The following is a 27898-nucleotide window of genomic DNA, read 5'->3' as shown; positions in this document are numbered from 1 at the left end:
CCATTCCCGCCCCTTACAGCCTGGGCGACGTGTCTCAGAGCCCGTTCTCTCTTATTACAAACAGCAGGGTTGGGCTTCCCTGGTGGCGCAGGGGTTAAGAAACCACCTGCCAGTGCAGGGGACACGGGTTCGAGCCCTGGTCTGGGAAGATCCCACATGCCGCGGAGCAACGAAGCCTGTGCGCTACAACTACTGAGCCTGCGCTCTAGAGCCCGCGAGCCACAACTACTGAGCCCGCGCACCACAACTACTGAAGCCTGCGCGCCTAGAGCCCGTGCTCCGCAACAAGAGAAGCCACCGCAGTGAGAAGCCCGCGCACCGCAACGAAGAGTAGCCCAGCTCGCCGCAACTAGAGAAAGCCCGCATGCAGCAACGAGGACCCAACGCAAGTCAAAAATACATAAATAAATTTATAAAAAAAAAAAACAAATAGCAGGGCTGCCTGCACTCTCTGCCTAGACTCCCCGGGCAGGGCGCCCCGGCACCCCAGGCGGAAACCTCCAAGAGATGGGGAGGGGCTGCCAATGTCCCCCACAAAGCCCCAGTGTCTGCGGCATTCCCTCAGTTGTCTGTACTCTTCCCACAGGTGCTGAGGGAAGGAGACAGTGGGAAACAACCAGCCCTGCCCCTTACTTCAGCTCAGAGACCAAAGGGGCCCGAGACCCCGGAGCTGCCACCCGCACAGCGCCCACCGGGGATCAGCCAGGCCAGAGGCAGCTCACCGAGCTTTTTTCTGGTTGTTTTATTTGAAAACCCTAGGGTGTGTCCCCTTCCTCAGCACACCCATCCCTACCCTAACCCCAAGACGTGACGACGCCACACGCACACGAGGCTGTGAGCTGCACACGGAACACAGGGGCTGCGCTCACGACGACATGAAAAAATATACATTATATATAATACACCCGGGGCCCCTACAACCCAGCCACAGCCGGGTCCTGTAGGAAGGGCAGGGGCTGTAGGACCTCAGGCAAGGAGAGGAGGGAAGGGGGCCGGGAGGAGAAGCAGGGATCCCCAGAAGGAAATGGAGAGAGGCGGGCTCATAAGAGAAGCAGGGAAGGCCCAGCTGGGGGTCTGGTGGGGGGCTCCGTGGACAGGGTACAGGGTTTCCTTCAGTCCCCCCTACAACCCATACAGCGCGTGGCCGGCATGGGGAGAGACGGACAGGGGTGAGCGAAGGGGCCGGCCGCCAGCCAAAGTCTCCCACCCCGGGGGAGGAGGAGCCCAGAGGCTCGGAGGGGGGTGGGCTGGGGGACAGGGGGAGGGGGTGGGCTCCGTAGGGCCACGGGGTTCTGAGATTAAAGGATGACTCTTCCAAGAGCTGCTCCCTCTGGGTGTCTCTTCTCTCAGCATGTCCTCCTCTCTCTTTGGGGGGGTGTCAGTCTCACCAGGGCGGAATCCTCTCTCTGTCTGGGGAGGGGTGGAGGCCTTAGTAGCGGTGAGGGGGGGTCTCGATGATGCGTCTCTCGTCGCTGCTGGGCGAGTCGGCTGCCTCGGAGTCGCTGCTGTCCTCGTCCTCCTGCTGGCTGCCCGCAGCGCCCGCCATGGAGGCCTGCCGGCTCTGGTAGGACTGGGGAAGGCAGGGAGAGGCGGAGCTCAGCGGGAGTCCGCATGCTGGGAGCGCGCCCCAGCTGCGCCCCGACTCTGCCGACACCCCCCCTCCCCCAGCTCACCTCCATGGGGTTCACGATAATGGTGAGAGCTGAGTCATCCCAGAAGAGGTCGGGATCCTTGGGGTCGCTGGAGGCCCCCGGGGGCCCGCCGGCCCCCGAGACGCGGCGGTGCAGCGAGTGGATGCGCACGAGGCCCAGGACGACCATGAGCACCAGGAAGCCCACGCACACCACGATGATGAGGGTCGCCGCGCTCGGGACCACTGCGGGGAGAGCCAGGCGCACCTGAGCCGGCTCCGCTCGGGAGGAGAGTCGGGGGGGCCTGGGCAGAGGGGGTCCCCAAGCAGAAGGCAGGGTCCGTGATGGCCCAGAAGAGGGGTCTGCCCCGCAGAAGCCGGAGGAAAAGTAGAGCTCCGCCCGGGGAAGGGCAGAGACGGGAGGGGCAGAGAGCCCGAGGGAGGGAGATCTGCAAAGGAGGCAAGGGCGGCGGCGGAGAAGGGCTCCCAGCCCAACGCTGGCCCGGGCAGCCCTGTTCTCAGCGCACAGAGGGCAAGGCCTGGACCCTGCCGGGTCCTTCTGCCTGTGCCTTCCCCAGGGACCACGTAGTCCAGGAAGGACGTGCCCAGAGCCCAGCGGGGAAAGGAGAGAGGCGGCCACACAGGCTTGACAGTGCAAGAGGAGAGAATGGTCTCCTGCATCGTAAGAGGAGGAGCAAGGTCCAAGCGTGGGCTGGCACCCAAGCTGGGGACAGGTCCAGGGGACAGAGAGCAGCCCCTTCACGCACCCACCTGGACAGAGCTCACCCCGCTCAGTGACGCCTCCCATCTCCCTGTGGGCTCGAGCCTCCTGGACCCCTGGGGCCTCTGCTCCCCTCGGGGTACACCCACCTCCCCCTCGGCCCTGTCAAGCCTCTGGGCCCGCAGCCTCACTTGGAAGCCCGGGCTCAGGGGGGCGTGGACTCTGAAGGGCAGTGAGACGCAGAAGGGCGCGTGGACCCTCACTCGGACCTTAGAGCTGATGGCAGCAAAGCAGACGTGCAGGTGCAGGTACGCGCCCGGGAAGAGTGTGTGGGTGCCCAGCTGGACCGGGCTCACCGTGCCCCGCACCCGCGCCGGGCCTCTGCCGGACTGCACAACTGCCCACACCAGCCACCTGGAGACCTGCTCGCACGGCAGCATCGAAGGGACGCGCCGGAGGGTCTCCACCAAGGCACAGGAGAGCCACACGTGCAGGGCCACCCAGCTCCCCGCCAGCTGGGCAGACCAGGAGACCCCCTGCAGGAAGGTGTAAACGCCACAGACCCGGGCCCTGAGGGCCACAGAGCCAACAGCCGTGAGCACAGCCTTGCCCACCTCCTGTACACACACACACACGCACACACGCACACGAATTTACCCGCAGCCTCTGAGACTCACATGTTGCAAGACAGAGCAGAGCGCAGGGAAGTACACAGCACAGGAGCTGCCCACCCCTGTGGCACACCCATCCTCCGGCAGCACACACACGCTGCCGCGCGCTCCAGAGCCAGCCAGGTGTGGGAGCAGCCCCTGAGCAGCCATACTAGCCTCACACCTCCCTGAGGCCGCCCTGACGGCGCTCTGCCAGGCCGGGCCCCAGCCTGACCCGACCCATAGCCCACCTGGGCCCAACGAGAGCTGACTCTGCGGAGCAGGCCAGGTGGGCTCCCGGGCACCGGCTCCGGGGAGAGACAGGCCTGGCTGGGTGAGAACTTCTCAACTGCCTGGGGATGGGGGAGGAGACGGGGGAGGCAGAGTTGCCCTTTCTGCTCCTCTGCAGGCAACAGCCCCTCCCGGGTCTCCGTGTCGGTGGGCAAGATCCGAGGGCAGTGACCCCACCAGCAGAATGCCCCTGTGGCTAAGCCCAGGCTCTAGAAGGAGTAGAAACCCCTCCCCAGAGTGGAGGCCATAGCAGATGAACTTGCTCTAGGGGCACGATGACGACAAGCCAAAGCTTCTGTTTTGTGCCTTAATCAAACGCATTTGTTCCTCTGAGCCCCTGGCCTGGTGAAGGAAGTGACAAGTTGACTGCCAGGAATAAGAAATGACCACAAGAAAGACAAAATGCAGACCCTCTATCTGCAGGCAGACAAGTATGGTTAATTAGTTTCTAATCAGCCAGGAGGCCAGGGAGATGGGAGAATCTTTAAATTAGCTACAGACAAAAATCAAGGGTTTAGGAAGTATCATCAACCTTTCTTTCTACATTAGACCCAAGCAGTTGATTCTGGCCTTGAACGGCCTCCAAGGACAACACGAACGGGTGTTTTAGTTTTAGCCAGTGGCCCGTGTGAAACTCCTGGTCCCGTGTGATTGTGAGACCGGGTCGAAGCCCTGTCCACAGCCCCACATGGAGCCCCCTTTCTGAAGAGCCTAGAGATAAACGTCCGTCTGCTCTGGGTCCCCGGGCTTCTCCTGAAGCACTGGTTGGTCCCATCATAGGACTTTCCTAACTGCTCAGCTTTCCTTCTGCTTCAGCTACAAGGAAGCTCAGAGTCCAAATTCTGGCCATTCCAGCAACGTCGCAGCATCTCACGGCAGGTATTTTATGAACTGACTTATTCCTTGGCTTCATCATCTTCTTTCCTCATTGTCCTTTCCTCCTCACTTCCAATTTCATTTTCCATTTGTATCCTATTGCACTGTAGGTCTTTCCGCAAAGTCTCAGATACATGTAGGTAACAAACCGGGAAATGGTTCCAAACTTGGCTGCACGTTGGAATCACCTGCGGATCTTTAAAAACCCCTGATGCCTGGCTCCCGACCTCAGACCTTCTGATTGAACTGGTTTGGGTATGGCCTAGGCACCAAGCGTTTTTACTGCTCCCCAGGCGATTGTGACATGCATCAACGTTTGGGAAGACTGGATAAATGTTGTCTTCATCGCTCATCTTACCCTTCTCAGACAGCCTCATTCTCCCTAAACACAACTCCCCCATACCACCCAACCACCCTCAGTTCTCAAACTCTCATTATCCCTCACGTCCATCTACGCTTCTACCCTTCAAGGTCCAAGCTCAAGTTCTGAATGCGCCACCGGACCTTCCCTGGCTGACTGTCCTGATTCACACTGATCTCTCTTTCCTCGTGCACTTAGGAGCTTCAGAGAAATGAAGCCCCTGTCTCATTGGAGGGAATTCTATCTCTTACTCTTTTGCATGGTCAGAGTAATTTGAAATTGCAAAACCGCAATTCTGTAACTCCACTCTTGGGGCTGGGAGGGAGGGGAAAGGGAGAGAACACCTTGAAGAGTCAGGAAGGGCACATAGAACAGGTTTGATGAAATGGATCTCCTGATAAGCTCAGGAGATGTCAATCACCAAGGCCCTCAGGTGAACTATGAACTCTGTATCCTACTCAGGCCAAAATCAGGGTAAAAGGCAAAAGCAGGCTGCCCCTCTCAGTTGGGATCTCAGAGCAAGCAGAGAAACAAGGATGAGAGTCTTACCGAGCCCAGCAGCAATGCCAACCTGGACGCACCTTGAGCTTAATCTGAGTGGCAGAACCTAGTATCCAACCCCGAAGAGGCTGAGTGGGATGATTCCCAAGGAAAGAACTGGAGGAAGAGTTAGGGAGTTATAGCCCCCAAAGTTTATTTAACAAAAACAGGTTTAGTTCACTCACACATCTCTAAAGATTGTGTGAAGCTTCCTAGAACCTTCGCAACTTGGTTACGCCTTATACTCCCTCCTCACACCGACTTCCATCTGCTTTGCTGTAGGACTCACAGGAAGAACACTTAAAAAGGCATCTGCAGTTGTTTTCAGAGAGAGCAAGGATGAAGGGAGCCAGTCCCAGGGAAAAGGAAACACAAGAGACAGTGCAGTGGTGGCCACTGACCAAGGAGAGGAAAACAGACTGAATTCCGGGGGTACCAGGGAGCTAGCCTCGGTCAAAGACATACTGGGAAACCCTAAGGAGCTCCCCCAAATTAGGTGCAACTATAAAGTAACGAGACTTTTTTTTTAAAGCATCAAACATAAATGGACAGGGTATAGAGAGTGATGGTTAGAGCATGGGCTCTGGAATCCTGCTGCCTGGATTCGAATCCTGGCTCCACCATGTTTTAGCTGTGTGACCTTGGATAAGGTACTTAACCTCTCTGGGCCTCCATTTCCTTGCCTTTAGAGGGGATAATTCTAGTACCTATTCCATCTGTTGTCTGTAATGATTCACTGGGTTAATAGGTATAAAGCCCACAGGCAGGGTGCCTGGAACACCGATGTGTTCATTATTCTTCCGATTACATGGTTAATGTGTGAGCTGTCCTTTCAGGGTAGGGTTCAGTGACCATGACCTTCCAAGAAGGCATTTTTGGAACTCTTTAGGGAAGTGCCTTCAGAGCCTGCGATATGCCTTTTGGCTTTTTAAAAAAGTGACAAATCTCTGCCCTTTGAGAGTTGGTTTTATGTTTACAAACACAGAATGCTATTCAGAGCCAACTCTGACAAAAGTGGATGCTGAAGTTGGGTAATACTGAACTGGGCCAAAAGCAAGGTGTGTCCCAAAAGGAACAAAAATAAATGCATCTCATAAATTGACTTTGAAAGCAATTCTAAAAAGGGATTCCAAAAATCACTTCCAGCAACATCAGAATCATTGCAGTTTTTAACAATGTGGGAGAAGATTCATTTTATAATATTAGGTGTAAATATTAGGTTATAAAATAGTTTGATCCCAAGTTTGTTAAAAGAAAAAAAAAAACAGGCACAGACAAAAGCTGGCACATAATAACACCATATTAACAATGGTCAATTGTGGTGGAATTATGGCTGACTTTTCTTCTTTATACTTATAGTTTCTAGTTTTTCTATAATTAAGTAACTCTTAAATTGTGAATTAAAAATTGCATCACTAGTAAACAATCATGGCCAGGGAATGAGATTGCTTTGAAGGGCAGTGCTCCAGCTGGATGTAATACGTGGAGTGTTTGCATATTTTGTTTTAGAAACAGTCTTATGACTTTATAGATAGCACATAATTACACATGCAATAGCACCAACTTTCTCCTTGAGGATAGGAACTGTATCTATCCTATAAATTTTGTATTCTTAATTGTATTGTGAACAGTGCTAGTACACAGTGGGTGCTTAATACATACTTGATAGCTTCACTATTGAGGATCCCTAGGTCCAGGGCTAACTTGATATTGTTGGGGGAGGGCAGCAGGAACAACAAAGGCTAAACCCACACTGACCATGACCCCAGGCATGAGTACCCCTGTGATGACCCAAGGCTCGTACTCTCCACTAGGCAAAGTGAATGATCTGGGGGATAAAGGGATTGGATCACAGCTGTCAACTAAGTCAACTTCCACAGGGAACAGAATCCATGGCTCCAGCCCCTTCCTCCCCCCACCCCGCCCCCAAGGCCCAGTGGTGGAGGGAAGGATGCTCGTGCCCACCCACTCCCTCCACCCACCCGCCCGGCTGGACCCACGCAGCCTTACGTACTGGAGTTCCGGTGGGAGCTGGCCAGACTGTGTCCAGCCATCTCAGGCGGGGGCTGGTGACCTCGGTGCAGGAACTGCTGAGAGCTGAGCATGTGGCTGGGGTGAGTGACCCGGTTCACGCTGTGCAGGACGCTGACCTGGGGCGAGGGCGGGCTCAGTGGGCACGCTCGCTTCTCCCCGCCCCTCCTCCACCCCACCCCCCGAGGTCCCAGCTCTTCCCCCCCTGCCCCCCAGCTTCCCGTTCTTCTCCACCCACCGCCGGGGCCAGGCGTCCCCTGGCTGCAATTTCCATCCCCACGCACCAGCGGGTTCAGTCCACCCCACCCCGGTTCCTCGCCAGCGGGGTTAGCTGTGGAAGGAAGGGGACTCTGGGTACCTCCACGACGAATTCATTGCTGGAGTAACGCCCATTCATTTCTGAGCAGGAAAGCCGGAACTTCCTGGCATAGAGGGCGGCCCCGCGTCGCAGCCGGTAACGAGCCAGCCTCAGGATCTCTTCATACACAGTGATGCCCTCCACCCCTGGCGACCAGGAGGCAGCTCAGGGCAGGAGCCAGCGAAGAGGCCTGGAGTCTCTCTCCCAGACTCCCACCAGCTGCCACCCCTCAGCAGGGGTGCGACCCGAGTTCTCAGACGGAGAGCCGCTCCCCTGCCTCCCCACCAGCTCCGACTGACTGGGATAGAGTAACCGAGGCTGCATCTCTGCCTCCGCCCTCCTCTGAGAGCTGGGAGGAGGGATGGCGAGAAGGAAATAGGAACACCCTGCAGGACAGGGGGAGGTGGCAGCAGGGGGGAAACGGAGAGAGGATAACACAGAAGTTCTCAGTGAGGCTCTGGAAGGGAACGGAAACAGGAAGGAACTGACCGCCTCTTCTTCTCCTATTCTCCCTGATGGAGGGTCCTTCAGAGAGGAGGACGCTTCCCCGGGAAGCTACCAAAAAATCATTACCACCAGATGTTAAGAGATGAGCACTTGACTTAAAGCTATGCTGTGTCCATGAGATTAGTGAGACGCAAGACAGAGAAGAGGGCGAGTACCAAATGGCTAGAGGATTAGAAAGCTACTCAGAGGACTTCCCTGGTGGCACAGTGGTTAAGAATCCACCTGCCAATGCAGGGGACACGGGTTCGAGCCCTGGTCCGGGAAGATCCCACGTGCCGCGGAGCAACTAAGCCCGTGAGCCACAACTACTGAGCCTGTGTGCCACAACTACTGAAGCCCGCGCGCCTAGAGCCCATGATCCACAACAAGAGAAGCCACCACAATGAGAAGCCCGCGCACCGCAACAAAGAGTAGCCCCCGCTCGCCACAACTAGAGAAAGCCTGCACACAGCAACAACGAAGACCCAATGCAGCCAAAAATAATTAAATAAATTTTAAAAAAAAGAAAGCTACGCAGAGACTGAGCCAAAGAAGAGTGGAGACCAAAGTGGAGGTGAGCTGGGCTGGAGAGAGAAGCTGGGAAAGAACCACCAGGAGCCTAAACCCCAGCCGCCACCTCTAGGGACAATCTGGAAGCCAGAGGACATTCCAGGCAGGGAAGGTGCAAGGGGGCACTTGGCCACACCCCTGAGCCTGGAAGGAGGGCCCTCTGAGTTTCCCAGAGACTTGACCATGGGGAGGGGCACACCCAAGGAAAGAGGACAGGTTCTTGGGCCCCACTGACCAGCAATGGTGAGGTAGGCAGACGTGTTGGTGAGCTCCAAGCCTCGCTGCTGCAAGGACGCCATGTCCAAGAGCAGGCTTTCCCGCTCGGGGTCCAGGTCATCCCCCACCAGAGAAATCTCACAGCCATCCAGGTTGTGCACGATCTCATCCGACATGCGTGTGTCTGTCACTGGACAGGAGGCAGTCAGGATCTGGGTCAGAGCTGAAGGGCCCACCTCATGGCCACGCTTCCTCCCCTTCCGGGGTCACCCCCTGAGAGCTGCCAGCATCATCGTCAAAAACGCCACTACTCATCAACCTTCTGCCACCCGGGGGTCTCCCGCTGGCTCTCATTCCTAACAGTCAGGGGTTCTAGAAAAGTGAATGAGGGATGATGTCGCTCTCATGTCCAGCCCCAGATTTTTTCCTTCACTCTGGTTCCAGACACAGACCCCTTCTCTGGACACTATCACTCCTTGAAGTCATCCTTACCTGTGCCCTGCCAACTCTCATCCTTTTTGGCCTCCACCTGGTGAGAAATGGAGCAAGTGATTTGAAGATCAGGGAACAAAGGGACCCCCTCGGGTCCCTCGAAGTCCACAGCTGGGAGGGCAAAATGAGCAGTGCCACTCAGCAGGATCTGAGGGGCGTCAGGCTGGAGCACCACCACGTAGCCCTCCACTTCAGGGATGGAGACACAGGATTCTTCGCTGAAGCACCTATATGAGAAGAGGGAGAGAGGCAGCCTGTGACCCCATCACCCCCCCCTTATAATCTATATTCTGACCACCACTCTGGGCCTCCACTTCTACAGAGAGCACCCCGTGTCAGGGAGGGAAAGGGGAGGAAAGGGGGATAGTGTCTCTGCACGACCATCACCCCCATAGCAAAGCTGGAGGGGGAGATACCCTTTCCAGGGAGGATACCACTGCAGGGAAGGGTCAGGGGCAGAAGGTCAGGCAACCCTGACCTATGGGGATGATGACATCACCAATGCCCTACCCCAAGACCATGGGACATCTATCAAACAGTATTTTACAAACTGAACTTACAGAAATATGTATACATACATAGTTCTTCACCCAAGATGTTAAAAAAAAAAAAAAAGTGTGTTCAGTACAATATCTGGTAGATACATGTCAAAAAATATTCAACAACAAAAGTGGGGTGGGGGTGGGGAGCATATCAAAGGATGCCCTCAAAACTATAATTCAAAAAGACACATACATCCCTATGCTCATAGCAGCACTATTGACAATAGCCAAGACATGGAAACAACCTAACTGTCCATTGACAGATGAATGGATAAAGAAGATGTGGTACACATATACAATGGAATATTACTCAGCCATCAAAAAGAACAAAATAATGCCATTTGCAGCAACATGGATGCAACCAGAGATTATCCTACTAAGTGAAATAAGTCAGAAAGAGAAAGACAAATACCATATGATATCACTTATATGTGGAATCTAAAATACGACACGAACCTATCTATGAAACAGAAACAGAATCACGGACATAGAGCACAGACTGGTGGTTGCCAAGGGGGAGGGGGTTGGGGGAGGGATGGAGTGGGAGGCTGGGGTTAGCAGATGTAAGCTTTTATACATTGAATGGATAAACAACAAGGTCCTACTGTATAGCACAGGGAACTATATTCAATGTCCCATGATAAATCATAATGGAAAAGAATATTAAAAAAGAACATATATATATATGTATAACTGAATCATGCTGTACAGCAGAAATTACAACAACACTGTAAACCAACTATACGTGAATTAAAAAAAAAAAAAAGATGTCCTCCTGCTTGGAGTGTCTTCAATTCATCCTGTCCAGTATCAGAGAAACACATTTCAGTAGGTGAGCTAATCTGACCATCTTGGACCTGCACCCACCATCCCATGAAGCCTCACTGATCCTGGTACCAGACAAACCCTCCCTAGAGGATTGAGCCAGCCCAGACCAACAATAGGACAGCCGCTCGGGAACACGCTCCCAGGATTGCCTCCAGCCAATCAATAATTCTCAGAGTGCTTGCTGCTTTGTGAAGCATTTTGTCCACATTCTTTCATTTAACCTTCTTTGGCTGCTGTTGCAATAGGGATAAGAAACCAAAGCTCTCGGGTCAAGCATCTTGGCCACATAAGAAATATGTGTCCCAGGCCAGGCTTGAACCCATTCTTCTCATTCCAAGTCCACGATTCTTCCACTAAACCACAGCCACCATGTGGGTTTGCATTAGTCAAATTTATTTGTAAACAAGTGCCCCCTTGGAAGTCCCTGGTGGTCCAGTGGTTAGGACGTGGCGCTTTCACTGCCCTGGACCCAGGTTCAATCCCTGGTCAAGGAACTAAGATCCTGCAAGGTGCACAGCAGGGCCAAAAAAAAAGGAAGTGCCCCTTGAACAAGCAGTCTTCACAGGGGAGGTGGTAATTCCAGAGCAGGGCCTGTGGTCCATACACCTGGGCTAACAGAAATGATTTTGTTGAGAGGACTATCACACGTATTACCGAGCAGGCCCACTTGACTACTGTAGCCAGAGGGAGAAGGTGTAACCTCAGCGGATACCATGAACGCAGAGCCCCTGAAAGTACCAAACCCACAGTTTGCTGAGTTCCTGTGCCATAAGGAGCAGGGCCTGAGACAGTCTGCACAGTCGTCCAGCGAGACTTGGATCAAAGCCTCTTGGAAAACAACCCCAGCTAACTCTGGAAGCACAGACTCCAACAGACACTCCCACTGTGATGGGTGATCCAAAGGGGACCCAAAAGGTTCTAGGGGGCTGGTCCAGACCCGAAGGACACTAATGAACTGGTCAAGAGATTAGAATTGGCACGCAAACCTTAAAACAAGAGCCAACATGGTCACCAGCACATGAATGGAACAAACACAAACCCACGAGAGTTCAGAGTGGGAGAGGTTGTTTCTGGCTAGGATGGGAGTGGGGCATTTGGCAAGGGAGGGTAGGAATAATGAAGAGAAGTAGCAAGTGAGCTAGCCTTTGGAGGAGGGCAGAACGTTGACCCTAGAGCGGATGGTGAGGAACACACGAAGGGGAGTAGAGGAACATGAGGCAGGAAACGCTGGGCCAGACGGTCATGGGCTTTGAGTGCAATTTTTGTGCAGTGGGCAGGAGGGAACCATGGACGTCTTCTTCAGCAGGGAAGTGTGAGGACAGACATTCTCATTTCAGATCACTAACCTAGCCTCTGGGTAGAAACTGAACTGAAGTTAGAATACTAGAGATAGTCCACTAGTTAGGAGGCTAGAGCAATAGGCCAGATGAGAGTTAATGAGAGCTGCTGGAGTCATAACAGCAGACATGGAAGAAGAGGAGACAGATGCCAGACATGGGCGCAGAGCGGGATCTAGGTGACCTGGTAACCGATGGGGTGTGGAGGATAAAGACGGAGGAATCAAAGGCGATTCAGAAGCTGCAAGCCGGGGTAACTGCAAGGACAGAGACACCATTACAGGAGCAGAGAATTCAGGGGGAGGGGCTAGTTCAGGCATCGAAGTTCATTATTAAGCTTTAGCTCGTTTATCTGAGTGCTGGCAGAACTTCTAGATAGAGGTTACCACAAGCAGGAAGAAATTCAAGAGCTAGGGAAAGAGAACAAAGCTAGAGAAAAAGATGTGGTAGCCAGATGAGCTTTCCAAGAATCCAAGAGATTTTAAAAAAAAAAAAAAACCCTTAGGGGAAACCTGCATTGACTGAATGGCTGCATAAATCTGGCTTTAAATGGACAGAGGTCCAAGCACTGAACACTGGAAGCTAGGGAAGCCACATGGACCAGGGCAAGGATATGCATCACAGGAAGGAAGGTGCCGCTGGGTATCTGTCTCTCCCTGTTTCTCACACACACACACACACACACACACACACACACACACCCCTCTATATTTTCTCCTTCAACCTCAAGGAAGTGTTAGGGTAGCACTAACTACATGGTAGCCCTAAAATGGAGAAATAAGACTTCTCTCCTTCTTAACCTCATAAAGGAAAAAGGCCCCTTCCCCCTACTGAAGGACCAACGTCAGGTTCCCAGTCCTTGGATAAGCCTCTTCCCTGGGCAGGAAAGAGGTTGGAGGAATTCAGATAAGCCAGTCAACAAAGAGGGTGTCAACTCCCCCCTGGTGGGGTTGCCCCATGCAGAGCGCCACCCTAAGCCAGAAGACAGAGCCCTCCCTCTGACGTGGCTCCTGAGCCTACGAAGGGGATGAGGCCATTCCTTGGTCCCCCTGAGGGATGAAGCCCTTCATACCTTCGTAGCTGGATGAGAGCCCTCTAACAGCTGGAGTTCTGACAAGAACACGGTGGGGCGCATCCTCAGCGCAGATCTGCACCCACATGACCTCATCTGCTGTGGCCTTCAGCTCCCCACCAGGACCACACCATGGACCAGCAGCCCAATTCCCCAAAGCCCTGCCCCTGCCTTCCGAAGCTCTGGGAGGCCTGACGATCATGCCCGGTCACCGTCCAGGGCTCAGAGCCCTCTCCTCTCCAAACCCACCCATGCCAGGATAGGGACAAGTCAGAGATGTTTCCTTTCAGATAGCTTTTAGAGAAACTGAGGCAGAGCAGGGGAGAAGGGAACACAGGAATCCTGACCCCTACATTATGTGATCCACCCACTGGATGGCAGTAGCTCCTAAAAACTGCCCCATAAACATAATACGGGGTGAAAATGCCTTTGTATAACAATAGCCAGTGTTGACAGAACAGGCACTTTGCTGGGCATTTGATCTGGATTCTATCACTTACCCTCACAACATTTCCATGAGTTAGATTCTATTGTTATCCCTGTTCTATGTCATTTTCTCAGTGCTAAAAAGCTAGTAAGGGGTTTCCCTGGTGTCGGAGTGGTTAAGAATCCGCCTGCCAATGCAGGGGACATGGGTTCGAGCCCTGGTCTGGGAAGATCCCACATGCCGCGGAACAACTAAGCCCGTGTGCCACAACTACTGAGCCTGTGCTCTAGAGCCCGCGAGCTACATCTACTGAGCCCGCGTGCCGCAACTACTGAATCCCACGTGCCTAGAGCCCGTGCTCCGCAACAAGAGAAGCCACTGCAATGAGAAGCCCGCGCACCGCAACAAAGAGTAGCCCCCGCTCGCCACAGCTAGAGAAAGCCTGCGCACAGCAACGAAGACCCAATGCAGCCAAAAATAAATAAATTAAATAAATAAATTTATTTTTAAAAAGTTAGTAAGTAAAAGACTCTGTGTCCATAACTCTTATGCTTTCATGACCTCTCAATCAATCTGTACTTTTAAATACCTAATATACTTAAACCTGGAAGTAATACACAATTTTTTCATTTAAAGAATTCAGAATTCTTCACTTAGAACTCAAAAGTCAGCAAACTTTTTCTATGAAGGGCCAGACAGTAAATATTTTTGACTTTTTGTACCAGTCTCTGTCCCAACTACTCAGCCCTGCCATCATAGGGTGAAAGCAGCTCATTTCCATAACCAATATGCAAATGAGCAGCAGGCCAGATTTGATCCTGGGGCCATAGGCTGCCAATCACCAGACTTAGATCATCCTGTTTGATCTTGCAAGAGCTTGATGAATCAAGCAACTAGAGGTCTTTGCCCAAGGTCATCCAGAGAATTAGTACCGAGTCAGAATTAGTGTCAGGTCTCCTGGCTCCCAATCCAGTACCCTCTTCTGTCCCACTTTACATATCAGCACAGAGACACAGAGATTAAAGCCCCCAAATCCTGGAGGTGTGCTTCAGTGGGAAGAGTCATGAACCCTTTACTGGAAAATCTGAGTCTGGTCCAGGCTCTTCTTCCAGCATTGCTGTGTCAATTGGGCAGGTCAGTTTTTCATCCCTAAAACGAGGGAGGTGCACCTAGCCGTCGGCGGTGCTTAAGGCCAAGGAGTTCTGACACTGGCTCTGTTCTGTGACTTGCCCGCCCACCCAGCACTCACTTGACGGCAGTGGTGAGGCGCAGGGGCCTGACGCCGGGCGTGGCAAAGCGCAGAGTGTTCATGTAAGCCACATGCTGCAGGGCATGGTTGAAGGTCTCCACATCATCCCCCTCCAGGGTGAGCAGGGACTGCGAGGGGTTCACGTGGACCTGGGCCCCAGACACAGACAGGGCTGAGAGCACGACCAGAGGCGGGAGAGGAAGGGAGCAGAGGTGGGGGTGGGGAAGGGCGGGGTCAGGGGGCATGCCTGAAGGGAGGGGGCCAGAGGAAGGGGCGATACCTTCATGCCTTTGCCCAGGCTCTCGAAATCCCTATAGTCCAGCCCCTCCCGACATGCATAGAGACACTCGATGACCTCACGGCTCTCCAGGCGACCTGAGCGCACGCTGAAACCGGCCAGGTAGCCGTGGAAGTAGTGGTGGATCGGCAAGGGGTCTCCTAGGGCAGGAACACAGGGGCGGACAGAGGTGAGAGGAGGCGAGGGGGAGTACGGGGGGAGGCACAAGGAGAGGGGGCTGAGAGAAAGCGCAGCAGGCTGGAGAAAGAAGACGGGAAGGAGCCAGGTGGAAGCTAAAAGAAGAAAAGATTGATGAGCGGCAAGGGAGGCCAAGGGAAGATGGGACAAGGCAGAGCGAGAAGACAGAATAAAACCGGGGGTGGGCGGAGACGGAGGGCGAAAAATAGAAGCCACAGAAGTGAGAAAAGCTCCCGGCAGAGGCAAAAAGAGAAGGAAAGCAGGACCAAAGGGAGGAAAGAGGAGACTCAAGGCAGAAAACGAGGAGAGTGCGCGAGGGGGTCTTCACGGTGCATGCGGGGAGCACCGGGAAGGATGCGCGTGAGCTTCAGGGATGCCCAGCTCTCCCGGCCGCGTGGCTGCCTCCTGCCCCCTGCGCTCTGCGCTCTGCGCTCTGCCACGCGGAAAGCCAGCACGAGGACCCGCGACTTCACTCCATGGGCAGGAAAGGACACCGGCGCCCAGCCCGGCTCCATCTGGCCGCCCTCTCCCGGGCGAGCCCGCCTGGCTGCGGTGCTCGGAGGCTCTGCCCCCTGGTGGCGGACGAGGCGGTGAACGGTGAGGCCGGGTAGGACCGCGCGGACGCGGGAGCCGGAGCCCCTAAGCTGAGATGCTAGCTCTCCGGCCTCCAGATCTCACACGCAAGTACCTGCTGTGGCGTCCGTACTGTTGTCGCCTCCCTTTTCCTTCTCTTTGTTCTTCTCCTCTGGGGGAGAAAAAGTGCCAGTGAGCTCAGGGATGTGTGGCCAGATTGACAGAGAGGACGGGGAGGTCTTCCAGGCGTTGCCCCTGCCCGTGTAGGACTTGAACCTCTCTGCTGAATCCCAACCCTTCTTTTGTCATGTCTGAGATTATCTCAGGCCTCTGTTATAGACAAACTCCAAATATGCTGCTGAGGAAACACAAGGGCTCTGGTACAACACATACACACACACACACACACACACACACACACACACACACATAGATACACTATACACACAAACCACATACACCACATATATACACACACCACATATGCAAATACACCACACACACGCACACACACACTCCCAGAAGGAAAAGATGAAAGAAACAGCTTAAAAGCTAGAAGGTTGCTGACCCTCTGCAGGGTTACCGTCCTCCAGCAGGGGAATGGGCTGTGGAATCATCGTCACTGGGATGGAACGAAGCGGGAAGTGACTGAAGTTACAGAAAGAAAGGTGCTGGTGGTGCCCGAGCAGGAAATTCCCCCGAGTCGGAGGTGATGACCGGTCCAACAGGAAGGAGACCTGAGGGGCTGTGGTCTCCTCCCCAGGAGACCTTTCCCAGCCTCCCTGCCCAACTGCAGGGCTATGAGCTCACAAGGTCAGGCTGCCCTTCCTCCTCCATCAGCCACTGGAGGCCCCAAACATTAGCGCCTCCGTGCAGAAGCTCAGCGGGCCTTACCAGTCCAGCAGGCCCCAATCATGAGCGCAGGCTCCCTTCGGGGCGGGTGGATGAGACCATTGTCGTGGATGAGGGCAGGGTCGAAAGAGATGCCATCAGCATAGAGTGTGACCGTGGGGAACTCGAGGTTCAAAGCATAGTGGTGCCACTCATCGTCGCAGACCTGGCGGGTGGGGAAGGGCAGGAACCTGTCAGTCACATCATCCCCAGGGAACGAACGCAAGGCACTGCCCCACCTCCTGGGAGGCAGGGGACAGTCCCTCATAGACCCTGTCCTATCAACAGGTCCTACTAGTGAATTGCTGCCCACCCAGCTCAAGGAATAATATCCTTTCCCGGAATCTATCAGGCTCCAACCTCGTACCTAAAATTCCACTCTGCAGGTAAACCTTTAAAAGCATCAACATTCCTAAGAGGAGTACGACACGGTCCATCAGCAGGTGCTGTCCATCCCGAGTCCAAACAGAACCAAAAGCTGTGGGTTTCTGTGCCGTTTTCTCCATCTCCGTTGCCACCCAATCATTTAAGTCCCCAGTCTCTCTCTGTTGCAACAGTCTCGTCTGAGCACTTACACTCTTAGGTGTCTCTGTTACCTTCCTCCCATAGTTGCCAAAGGGATCTTCTTCTTTTTTTTTAATCTTTAAATCTCGACTGAATTTAATGTTGTCAAACTTAGTATTTATTAACAACTCATTACATTTGAAAAGATTGGATTCTCCTCACTTCACAAATGTTCCCAAATATAAATGACAACTGTTGGAAAATCATAGCTAATTGCAAATTAAATAAATTACTTGTAACCAAATCTTTTCTGAAGCAAAATTAGAAAAATCCTTCCTATTTTTGCAACAAAAAAAAAATTTTTTTTTTTTTGGCTGCGTTGGGTCTTTGTTGCTGCGTGCGGGCTTTCTCTAGTTGTGGCGAGCGGGGGCTACTCTTTGTTGCAGTGCGCGGGCTTATTGCGGTGGCTTCTCTTGTTGCGGAGCACCGGCTCTAGGCGCGTGGGCTTCAATAGTTGCAGCTCGCGGACTCAGTAGGTGTGGCTCGCGGGCCAACTAGAGCACAGGCTCAGTAGTTGTGGCACACGGGCTTAATTGCTCTGTGGCATGTGGGATCTTCCAGGACCAGGGATCGAACCCATGTCCCCTGCATTGGCAGGCGGATTCCTTAACCACCACGCCACCAGGGAAGTCCAAAAAATTTATAGTTAATTTGAGAAATACATCCCAAATTTGGTGGAGCAGCACCTTTAAAATTTAAGATTTTTTTTTAATTGGACTGTAGTTGATTTACAATGTTGTGTTAGTTTCAGGTGTACAGCAAAGTGAATCAGTTATACGTATACATATACAAAGAGATCTTCTTACAATGTAAATCTGATCAGGTCACGTTCCTGCTGTAAACCCTTCAAAAGACTTCTCATAGGACAAAATCCAAATGACCCCAACCAACAAAGTCCACCATACATCTGATCACTATCCAGCTCTCCAACCTCAAACCCAGTCTCTGCCCTCGTCCACTGTGCTCTAACTCCCTGGTCCTCTCTCCATGCTTGCAACCTGCTGATCCCTTTCCTGCCTCAGGCCCTTTGCATCTGCTCTTCCCTCTGCCTGGAACTCTCTCTCCTCACAGCTCTGTCTCATCCTTCAGGATGAGCTTACATTTCACTTCCATCAGGCCTTCCCTGAACATCCAATCTAAAGTGAGTTCCCTCCTCCTTGCCTCCTATTCTCTACCTCAGTCCCTTGCTTCTTCTTTCACAGCATTTATCACAATTTATCATGTGTATATGTCTGCTTACTTTTTAAAAATCTATCTCCCCAACTAAAATGTAAGCTCCATGAAGGCAGAGATTTTGTTCCATCTTAGACCCCATTGTATCCCCAGAACTAGCAGAATGGCAGGGAGTTGGTATTTACTAAATCTTTGTTGAATAAATGAGGGTAAATAAAAGAAAAATAGAAAGAGGAATGTTACCAGTATTAGCAACGTGGGGGAAAGATCCAGAAGAAGCAAATGGCAGAATATCTCTTTAAAAGAGTGCCACAACAGGACAGGAATAAAGATGCAGCCATAGAGAAGAGGCTTGAGGACACGGGGAGGGGGAAGGGGAAGCTGGGACAAAGTAAGAGAGTGGCATGGACATATATACACTACCAGATGTAAAATAGATAGCTAGTGGGAAGCAGTCACATAGCACAGGGAGATCAGCTCGGTGCTCTGTGACCACCTAGAGGGGTGGGATAGGGAGGGTGGGAGGGAGACGTAGGAGGGAGGAGATATGGGGATATATGTATATGTATAGCTGATTCACTTTGTTATAAAGCAGAAACTAACACACCATTGTAAAGCAATTATACTCCAATAAAGATGTTAAAAAAGATAAAAAATAAATTAAAAAATAAAAAAAGAGTGCCACAGAAAGCAGAAGCTTTTGTAGACAGCCCTCAATTATCCAGTTTGTGGGCTTTCGTTCCCCTTTCTCTCTCTTCCACTTCCTGCCTTTTTTCAGCCATTTGCTTACTCAGCCACTCCACCGGGGCTTATGAGAAAAACAGAAGGAGATGGAAACACAATTCATCTCCAAGGTCCTTGTGGTCAGCTTGGAGAATGAATAAAGAAGAGGCTGCAACTGTTGGCTCAAGAGATTTTTCTTTTCTGCCCATTTTTATTTATCCCTCATAACCATGAAAATAGTGAGAATTTATATATGTGTATATATATATATATATGTGCATGGATATATAAATATACAAACACACACACACATATATATACTGCTTTTTAGTCTATAAAGGTCTATTACATCATTTAATCCTACAACAACCCTGGGATATAGAATTCTTATTATCCTCAACTCATAGGTAAAAAAAAAACTGAGTTGTAAATGTATTTACCAAGATTTCATGGCTAGGAAGTTCCCCTAGCGGGACTCAAACCTAATCTATGTACTTTAGATTACTTATTTCCTCAATTACAACATGCTAACTGCTTGAGAGTCAGGGATCTGCACTGGTAAGGTTCTAGATAAGAAACAGATGAAAGAAAACAAGAGGGGAAAGATGGCTGGTCGGGTTTGGTGTTTGTAGTAATTTGTTCCCTACTTCCTTTTAATCCAGGAGTGCTTTCTGCAAGAGACAAGCCTTGGAAAAAGAGAACAAGAAAACGGAGCCAGGGTTGGGGGCAGAGGGGTGTAAAAATAGTCAGGAACTGAAAGTGGAGATTGAAAGAAGGGACACAGGGCAACCCAGAAAATGCCAGCCCCTGCCCTAGGACCTCCTCCCCTGAAAGCAAGTTACATCCATCCAGCTTTCCCAGGAGCCTGGCTCTGGCCTCACCTGCTCCAGCTTCCAGAGGAACTTGACTGGCCGGGCACTCTCCAGCAGAGGCCAGTAGAGGAAGGCAATTCTGCAGCCATGGACGGTCAGCGAGTAGTGAGAGAAGCCGTCCTCTGAGGGCAGAGGATGGGGACAGAAGTCAAACACAAAGCGTGGGCAAGAACAGCTTCAAAGCACCAGGAGGGAGGGGATGCCCAATTCTCTTCATCCCTTCAGGTTCTCTCTCTCTCTCTCTCTCTCTCTCTCTCTCTCACACACACACACACACACACACACACACAGAGTCCAGCATCGGGCTTCTCTTGGTCACTCTGACTGGCTGAGGGGGGACACTGGCCAGCCTGCCCCTACCCAGATCTTTACCGGTCCTTTGGTTAATGCAAACTTCATGGGCAACACTCCTTTTCAGGTCAAGAGAGATGAGCTCCGAGAAGAGGCAGAAATGTAAGAGCAGGTCAAGGCTGAGCTCCCCAAGAGGGCTGTGCTACTGCCATAGAGGGAAGAGGGGTCCTGGGGGCTGGAGCCCACTAGCCCTTAAAGGAGGAGGATGGGGTGGTGGAAGAGGAAGAATGGGGCACAGCATTACTCAGGCTCTTCCACAGCGATGGGGGGCTTTAAGGGGAGCAGGTTTGGGGGGCAGTCTACTACACGGTGGATGCAGGCAGCTGCAAATGAGAAGGGCGGTGGGCGGTTCCATCACTCTGAGAGCAGTAGGGTCTCAGCTTGTCATGTTGGGAGTAAATCACAGGAATACGAAACCTAGCACTGCTATCTTACAGATGAAGAGAGAAGAGTGACCCGTCCACAGTCACAGGCTGGACAGCGACAGAGACAGGACAAGAAGCCAGTCTCTCCACACTCAGATGGGTGCCCTAAGGAACGCTCACCATTTGGGACAGTGTTACACACGATGGTTTCCTCTTCCTTCTTGCCCTTGTTGGGAGTTACACCGTGCTTCATCCAGAAGGACAGGGTAAAATGGTCACTGAGGCTGTCCTGGGGCCCGGAGCCCAGCCCAGCGGTGCCACCCAGTGGCACCTGCACAGCTTGGGTGCCGTTGAACCAGTAGATAAGGCTGCTGTCCTGGCTGTAGTGCACCGAGAGGCCCGCCGTCCAGTTGGCATTGGGGCCGGGCATGGGCAGCAGATCCACCTCCCCAGGGGCCGCGCCTGCCGGAGCCCCAGAAGGCACAGGTGTCAGAGCGGAGAGGCAGCAGATGGGGAACAGGATGCAGGCAGGGAGAGAGGGACAAGAAAAGATTTCCTACAGCTACTTTCACCGCCTCTTCTGGCCTTTCAGAGATGAGAAAGGAATGGCTAGGAATAGCTCTCCAGTGACCTCAACTCCAACTCTTCATCTCTCCCTGCCATTGTCCCATAATGTATCTGGTGCCTTTCTTGGGCCACAATTATGCATCTTTGCCAGCCACATATTTATGTGCTCTTTGGACCACAAGAGATAACCACATGCCGGCGGATATATACATCTATGGATGGGCAAAGGAAGATGTAAGACAGATTCATTATTTCTGTTTTTGGCCATAACGCGCGGCTTGCAGGATCTTAGTTCCCCGATCAGGGATTGAACCTGCTCCCTCTGCAATGCGAGCGCAGAGTCCTATCCACTGGCCCGCCAGGGAATTCCCAAGACAGATGATTAAGAAAGAGGCAGAGGAGGCTCAGGCAGAGGCTGGGGGTAGGGGGCACAGGGGACAGGCCCGGGCAGCCAAGGGGGGCACACCCACCACAGAGTTTCCGCAGTGCCCTCTCTGAGTAGTTGTCACGGTCACAGCCCTTGGCCACATGGTTGGTCTGCAGCTCTATGGTGGCCTGAATGTTCCAGAGAGGTTCATCGCAGGTCTCCAGGCGGATACCAGGGAACAAAGCCAAGCTCCCAGCGCCTGGTGCATATTCAATCCTTTTGTTCCAGCCTGCAGGGGTGAGAGGGAGCTGGCAGTGCAGAGGGAGATGGGTGAGGCAGCCCCTCCTATCCATTCTGCTCTGGCCACATCCACGGACAGTCTCGGGCTCCTACGAAAATAGCCAGCCAGGGTAGGCAGCTACAAGCCTGCCCCAAATATCCCTCCCCTGACTCCTAGCCTAGCCCCTGTGGTTGTCAGAAGGGATGAAAAGGGAGACCAAGGTGAAAGATGGGTTACAAGACAGGTCCCAGAGCGGAGCTCCTCACCTTGCCAGCTGGGTTTACAGGTGGGCTTCACCTGGATCTCCACCTCTGCGTCATCCACCGCCCGCTTCTTCCCGCAGTCATAAGCCGTCACCGTAAACTTGTAGAGCTTCTCGCCACTGTACTGCAGCTTCTCCGTGTTCTCAATGTTCCCTGGGGTGGGGGTGGGGGATGGAGAGGGTCAGGAGCACTAGAGAAAGTCTGGGGAGGCCAGGGAGGACTTGTGAGCTAACAGGGCAGCAGGTGAATTAGACAGCAGGAAGCTGGGAGGAAGGAATCTAGGGAAGGAGGCTCCACATCTGGGAAGGAGGGTGAGGAATGAGGATGTGAGGGGCAGAAGTGGAGGGCACAGCCCCGAGATGTTCTGAGGGACGCGGGCACCCAGGGCTGAGCAGCTGGAGTGGCAGGGGCTCACCGTCGTTGTCGATGAGGAAGGGGGTGTTGGGCGTGAGGATCTCGTAGTAGCAGATCTGGCTGTACTGGGGGGAGCAGTCGCCATCGATGGCCTCCACCCGCAGGATGCGGTCGTACAGCTTCCCCTCGGTCACGGCCGCGCGGTACAGCCGCTCCACGAACACTGGGGCAAACTCATTCACGTCATTGACCCGCACGTGCACGGTGGCCCTGCAGGTGCCAGAGCGGGAGGAGGATGAGGAAGAGTCAGCCACAAGTAGGAGTCCAGACAGGGAAGCAGAGCAGGCAGGACCAGCAGGTCCTGGAGCCTGGGGCAGTGGGCACGCTTATCCCCCCAACCAGGGCACCAGGCACAGCCAGGGACAGGAACCACCGGGGAAAGGGTGACTGATGTATGGGGTGAGGAACGACCCCAGGGGATACCAGCGGCCGATTTTGATGACTTCTGTACAGTATGCTATAGGTTGGGGAGAGCCACGTGAGACAGAGGATTCTGTGTCCAGCAGGTTGTTCCTTCCTGAGAGTCAAATACAATGGGATAATCAAGGAAGATGCAGGGGCTTCCCTGGTGGCGCAGTGGTTAAGAATCCGCCTGCCAATGCAGGGGACACGGGTTCAAGACCTGGTCCGGGAAGATCCCACATGCCGCGGAGCAACTAAGCCCATGTGCCACAACTACTGAGCCTGCGCTCTAGAGCCCGCGGGCCACAACTACTGAAGCCCACGCGCCTAGAACCGGTGCTCCGCAACAAGAGAAGCCACTGCGATGAGAAGCCATCGCACCACAACGAAGAGTAGCCCCCGCTCGCTGCAGTTAGAGAAAGCCTGCAAGCAGCAACGAAGACCCAACGCAGCCAAAAATAAAATAAATAAATAAATAAACCTTCTTAAAGAAAAAAAGGAAGATGCAGAATAAAAACCAAATTAAAAGCAACCATATTCAGGGAAGTGGTATTTGTACCAGAGTCACAAGTCATCTGACATGTGCAGTGAGCAAGCCAGCCGTGCCCCCTCCCCCGCCCAGGCCCCCGCGGGGCAAGCAGAGGTTGGGGAGGGGGCTAAGCCCTTCATGCTGAGCCCTGCCCCCAGCCCAGATCCTGGCACCCAGGGCCCAGAGTCAAGGGTCCTGTCTCCAAACGGGAACTGAGTCATCACAAGGAGCGATTTATCTCTAGTGCCTCGCGGTGGCCCAGGAGTCCTAACTGCCCATCTTCCTCCCATTCTCGAAGGAGAAGTGAGCTGGGAACGGATGTCGGAGCCCTGGGCCCCAGCCTTTTTCCTGCCATAGCCATCTCCTGCCCACCCTCACCCACTGCTGTGCGTGTGCATGTTGTGCGTGTGAGTGTGGCACACACTGCAGACGGCTGGACAGTCGGAAGGAATCTGGGTGTGTGCTGAATGTACCATCGTCTTCCTCGTTCTCTCAGCACCCTGACTCCGTGTACTGAGCCCTTTCAGTGTCAGGCACTGCAGTGCCTGCTTTTTATACAAACCATCTCCTTTCATCTTCACAGTAACCTGAAGAAGTAGGCATCATCATCACCCCATCTTACAGGCAAGGAAAAGCAAATCCAGAAAGGCTAAGAAGTTGCCCAGGGTCATAAGAGGCAGAGCCAAGATTAGATCCCACTGAGTTCTACCACATGCTTCTGTCCCCTTGGCTGAAGGCTCCTGGAGGACAAGGCCCCATCCCTAAACCCCAGGAACAGAGCGGGGAGGGGGTCGATAGTCAGTGACGGCGAGGACAGAGGGTGGTGGGGGGCCCGGGAGGAGGGGGGGGCCTGCAGCAGAGGGCAGGGGGCAGGAGCGTCCTCACTTGTGGGACTTCTTGGTGTTGGCCCCGTCGGGGCCCTCGCCGCAGTCGTAGGCCTGGATGGTGAAGGTGTGCTCCTTCTGGGCCTCGCAGTCTACAGGTTCCTTAGCCCGGATCAACCCTTCTCCTGTCGCCTTGTCCAGGATCACGGCCTCAAAGGGCACCCCAGACCCATGGAGCCGGAAGCCACAGATCTCACCTGGCCAGGGGGGGAGGGAAGGACGCAGCTCCCGCATCACCTCCAGGGTCTCCTTCCCACACTCGCCAACCCCCCTCAGCCTCCCACTTCACCTCTCCTTCCAAACCCCTGTCCCTTCTCTTGCACATGGAAAAGCATTAATTATCAGACATTCAGCTCCAACCCCAGCTTCCCCGAGCGGCAACCTCTCAGAGCCCCCAGGTCTGAGATCTGGCAAAATCTGACTGCGTTGACCCCCACCTGCCCACGTCCTCCTCTCTGGCCCCCTTTATTTTACCACCATTCTTCGCCGTGGCCCGTTTCCTCCTGGAGTCTACTTCTCCCTCTTCCCCCACGTCCTCACTGCTCTCCCTCCCAGGACCTCCCCTCTCCTCCCTTGCCCCTGCCCTCCCGCCCACTTCTCTGTATCCCACCCGCCCTCCTCTGCCCCAACCCCACTGACCTGCATAGCGCAGGGGGGCATCCTTGTCCAAAGCAAAGAGTGGTGGGTTCAGCAGAACCGTGTTGTCGTTCTCCATGACGATGCCCTGGTATTCCGCCTCGATCCACGGCTTGTGCTTGTTGGCTGCCCCCCCAGGGAGAGGAGAGCAAGCACCTGTGAGCCGGCCCTCCGCCTCCAGACAACACACTCCAGCATCGCCACCCTATCCAGCCCCTGCAGAAGCACCTGCAGGAGAAAGGACTGAGGACAAGAGGTCAGCCATGAAAGGAGGCAGAGGGTCTGCGGGAGGTCACGGGAGAGACAGTTTCCATGGCCACAGCCTGCCCTGCTGGGAGGGGGACTGCCATGTCCCCTGGGAAACCTGGTCAGAAGGTGGAGACTTTCTTTAGGGATTTCAAGAGCTAGAGTGTGGACCCTGGGCCTTCAGGGAGCAGTGGTGGGCCATCAGAAGGCCCTGGAAAAGGGAAGAGATAGATTAAGGGCAGAGTTGAGATTAGGAAAAGCAGACTAGAAGCTTCCTGAGATCCTGATTGTTTATCATCTCCACCACCACCCCATTTCAATCCTGATCCCTTCTTCTCCCGGCCAAGCCCCATCCTAAGGCCATTCTCCCAGAGGAGAGGGAAGAGGAGAAAAGAGAGAAGGGAAAATATATAGGACAGAGGGAGGAGGACAGAGAGGGGCAGGGATGGAGCAGAGGAATCAATGCCGAACGACTGGGCCCAGCAGAGCCGACATCCTCAGGGATTATCGAACTGGCCTAGAAACATGACAGATCCTCTCCTTGCTTCCCACCCTCACACCCAGAGAACACAGTCATAACCAACACAGTCCTACGTCCCCCAGAAGGCCACCAAGCCCCACACTCCCTGAACCCCGCTCTTATACAGACTCATGGCTGAGTCCTAATTCTCGCCTACCCCACCCCTCTTCCCTTCAGCCACCAGCCAACCCACGATGGATGTGGGACTCACTCAGCCTCCAGATCGCCCCATCTGCTACCAGACTCAACTCAATCACGTCTCCTCCCCAGGACCAATCTCCCACCAGCCTGGTGAGGGGCTCCCTTCCCCTCACCAACGCCAACCTCCACTGCCTGCTCTATTGAATCCCATCAAGCCAACGCCTAAGCTCCCAAAGCACATCCACGATGGCCCATCAGCGAGACCTGGGCAGAGGAAGACACGTCATCAGAGGGAAACTGAGTCTCCAAAAGGAAATTCATCCCCAGTATGTCATGGTGAGCAAGAAATCCTGATTTCCATTCTTTCTTCCAGTGACAACCCCCAAAGCCTTCTGGTATCTGAATGCCGGCCTCTTCCTCGCCGAGGACCCACCATAACCCCCTTCTCTAGTGGCGGAGGAGAAAGCCGCAAGATGGTGCCCAGAAGGCAGCAGAGGAAGCGGCAGGAGGCTCAGAGCCGGCTGAGGTCAGAGATGGAGCCGAGGATGGAGGGGCTGCGCACAGCTCACGCCCCACCCTGCCCTTCTGCTGCCTTCCTCTTGGCCCCCGACTCTCTCCTTGTGTCCATCTCCTCTCACTGACTCCTGGGCTCCCTGTCTCTTCCCTCCTGGACTCGCCCCCTCCCCCTCTCCTCACCTGTTCTTCCTGATTTCCCTTTCATTCCTCTCTCTCTCTTTGTTTTTTTTTGTTGGCCTCCACCTTGACCCTGGTCCACCCCCTTCTCATCTCCTCCCACACCTCATCTCCCTTCTCCTTCTCCCTTCCCCTCTCACCACTCATTTAGCACTCCCACACCTCTGCCCTTCCCTGCCCATCTCCACCTACCTGAGCCCTCGGCCCCCACCCCCTCCCTCCCTCCTGGTCCCTCAGACGGCCTCACCCAGCTGAATTTATCTGCTGTCTGCAGAGAGGGCAGCTCTGGTAACCCTCAGCCCAGCTGTATGCAGACGGAAGGTTATGGATGCAGAGGAACACGCCAAAACATACGTGCTCCGAATTGCTGAGCTGCAGGGAACAGTTTCTCCCCAGGATGGGATGGAGAGGAACCAGATGGATGTACCACACACCCTCAGCCCTGGCACACCCCGGTGGAAACGGAGACCCGCCCAGAGACGTGCATCGCCCCTCAGGGGCAAGTCCTTCCGAGACGTGAGATAGCTCCAGGAGGGAGAGATTGGGGGAGGGGGAGAGAGAGACCCCAGGATGGGAATGGGGACCAAATGGGAGCAAGAGAAGCACATGGGTAGAGATGGACCAGAGAGGAGGATGTGGGAAGGGGGATGCGAGGGGGAAGAGAAGAGGGCAGGTCTGCGAAAACGGATGGGAAGGGGGATGGTCTGAAGAACCACCTGTCATGTGCCAGGGAGCCTTAAGGGCTCCTGCCCACCCCGACACCCCCCCCCCACGCCCTGCCTGAGACCCCTCCTTCAGTGCCCCCGCCCCCCGCCTCACTCACCTTTGTTGCAGGAGCTGGAGGGGAGCAGGGAGCCGAGCAGGAGGAGCAAGAGCAGGAGGGGCATGGTGTGGCGCGGGCAGGGCAGGGCCCCGATCGCTCTCCCCGGGAGCCTCAAGCCCGTTTATTCCCCCTTGGGGGAGGGATGCAGGGGCTCTCCAAGGAGGGGAGGGACGAGAGCAGGCAGCAGGGCAGAGACTGAAAGGAGCCTGCCGCCCACCCTAGTCCATAGAGCAGACCTGAGCAGCCCCCCAACCTGGGCGGCTGAGGTGGGGGACTGGCAGTGGCTTCTTCTCCTTCGCTCTGGAGCCCGGCGTCCTGGCTCTCTCTCTCATGCCCACCCCATCCCCGCTACTGCAGGATGACGTCAGCACGGCCAGGCGAGGATTGATGGGGCCGCTGGCCAATCGGGTGACTGGGGGGGGGGGCCAGGTGCTGCAGGGGTGGGGGGAGGGAACCAATGGGACCGGAG

At 54.1% G+C, this 27898-nt stretch overlaps 1 protein-coding gene across 1 annotated transcript; it reads right to left on the bottom strand.

Moving 5' to 3' along the window:
- Positions 1-717: 717 nt before the first annotated feature.
- CLSTN3 (calsyntenin 3) lies at positions 718-27722 on the bottom strand. The gene is made up of 18 exons (XM_082349173.1): positions 27430-27722; positions 25010-25132; positions 24372-24567; positions 22557-22765; positions 22145-22294; positions 21702-21887; positions 20845-21126; positions 19958-20070; positions 16620-16782; positions 15841-15897; positions 14958-15115; positions 14678-14826; positions 9223-9449; positions 8750-8920; positions 7459-7604; positions 7084-7219; positions 1674-1876; positions 718-1570 (listed from the first exon to the last, which is right to left on the bottom strand). The coding sequence occupies exons 1-18, from the start codon at positions 27491-27493 to the stop codon at positions 1430-1432; spliced, it is 2874 nt and encodes a 957-aa protein (XP_082205299.1). The 5' UTR covers positions 27494-27722; the 3' UTR covers positions 718-1429.
- Between the last annotated feature and the right edge of the window lie 176 nt (positions 27723-27898).

This window comes from Balaenoptera borealis (genome assembly GCF_965194805.1).
Source record: "Balaenoptera borealis genome assembly, chromosome: 13".
Lineage (NCBI taxonomy): Eukaryota > Metazoa > Chordata > Mammalia > Artiodactyla > Balaenopteridae > Balaenoptera > Balaenoptera borealis.
Note: the sequence above shows the minus strand (reverse complement) of the source record. Positions and strands in the feature narration are given on the sequence as shown.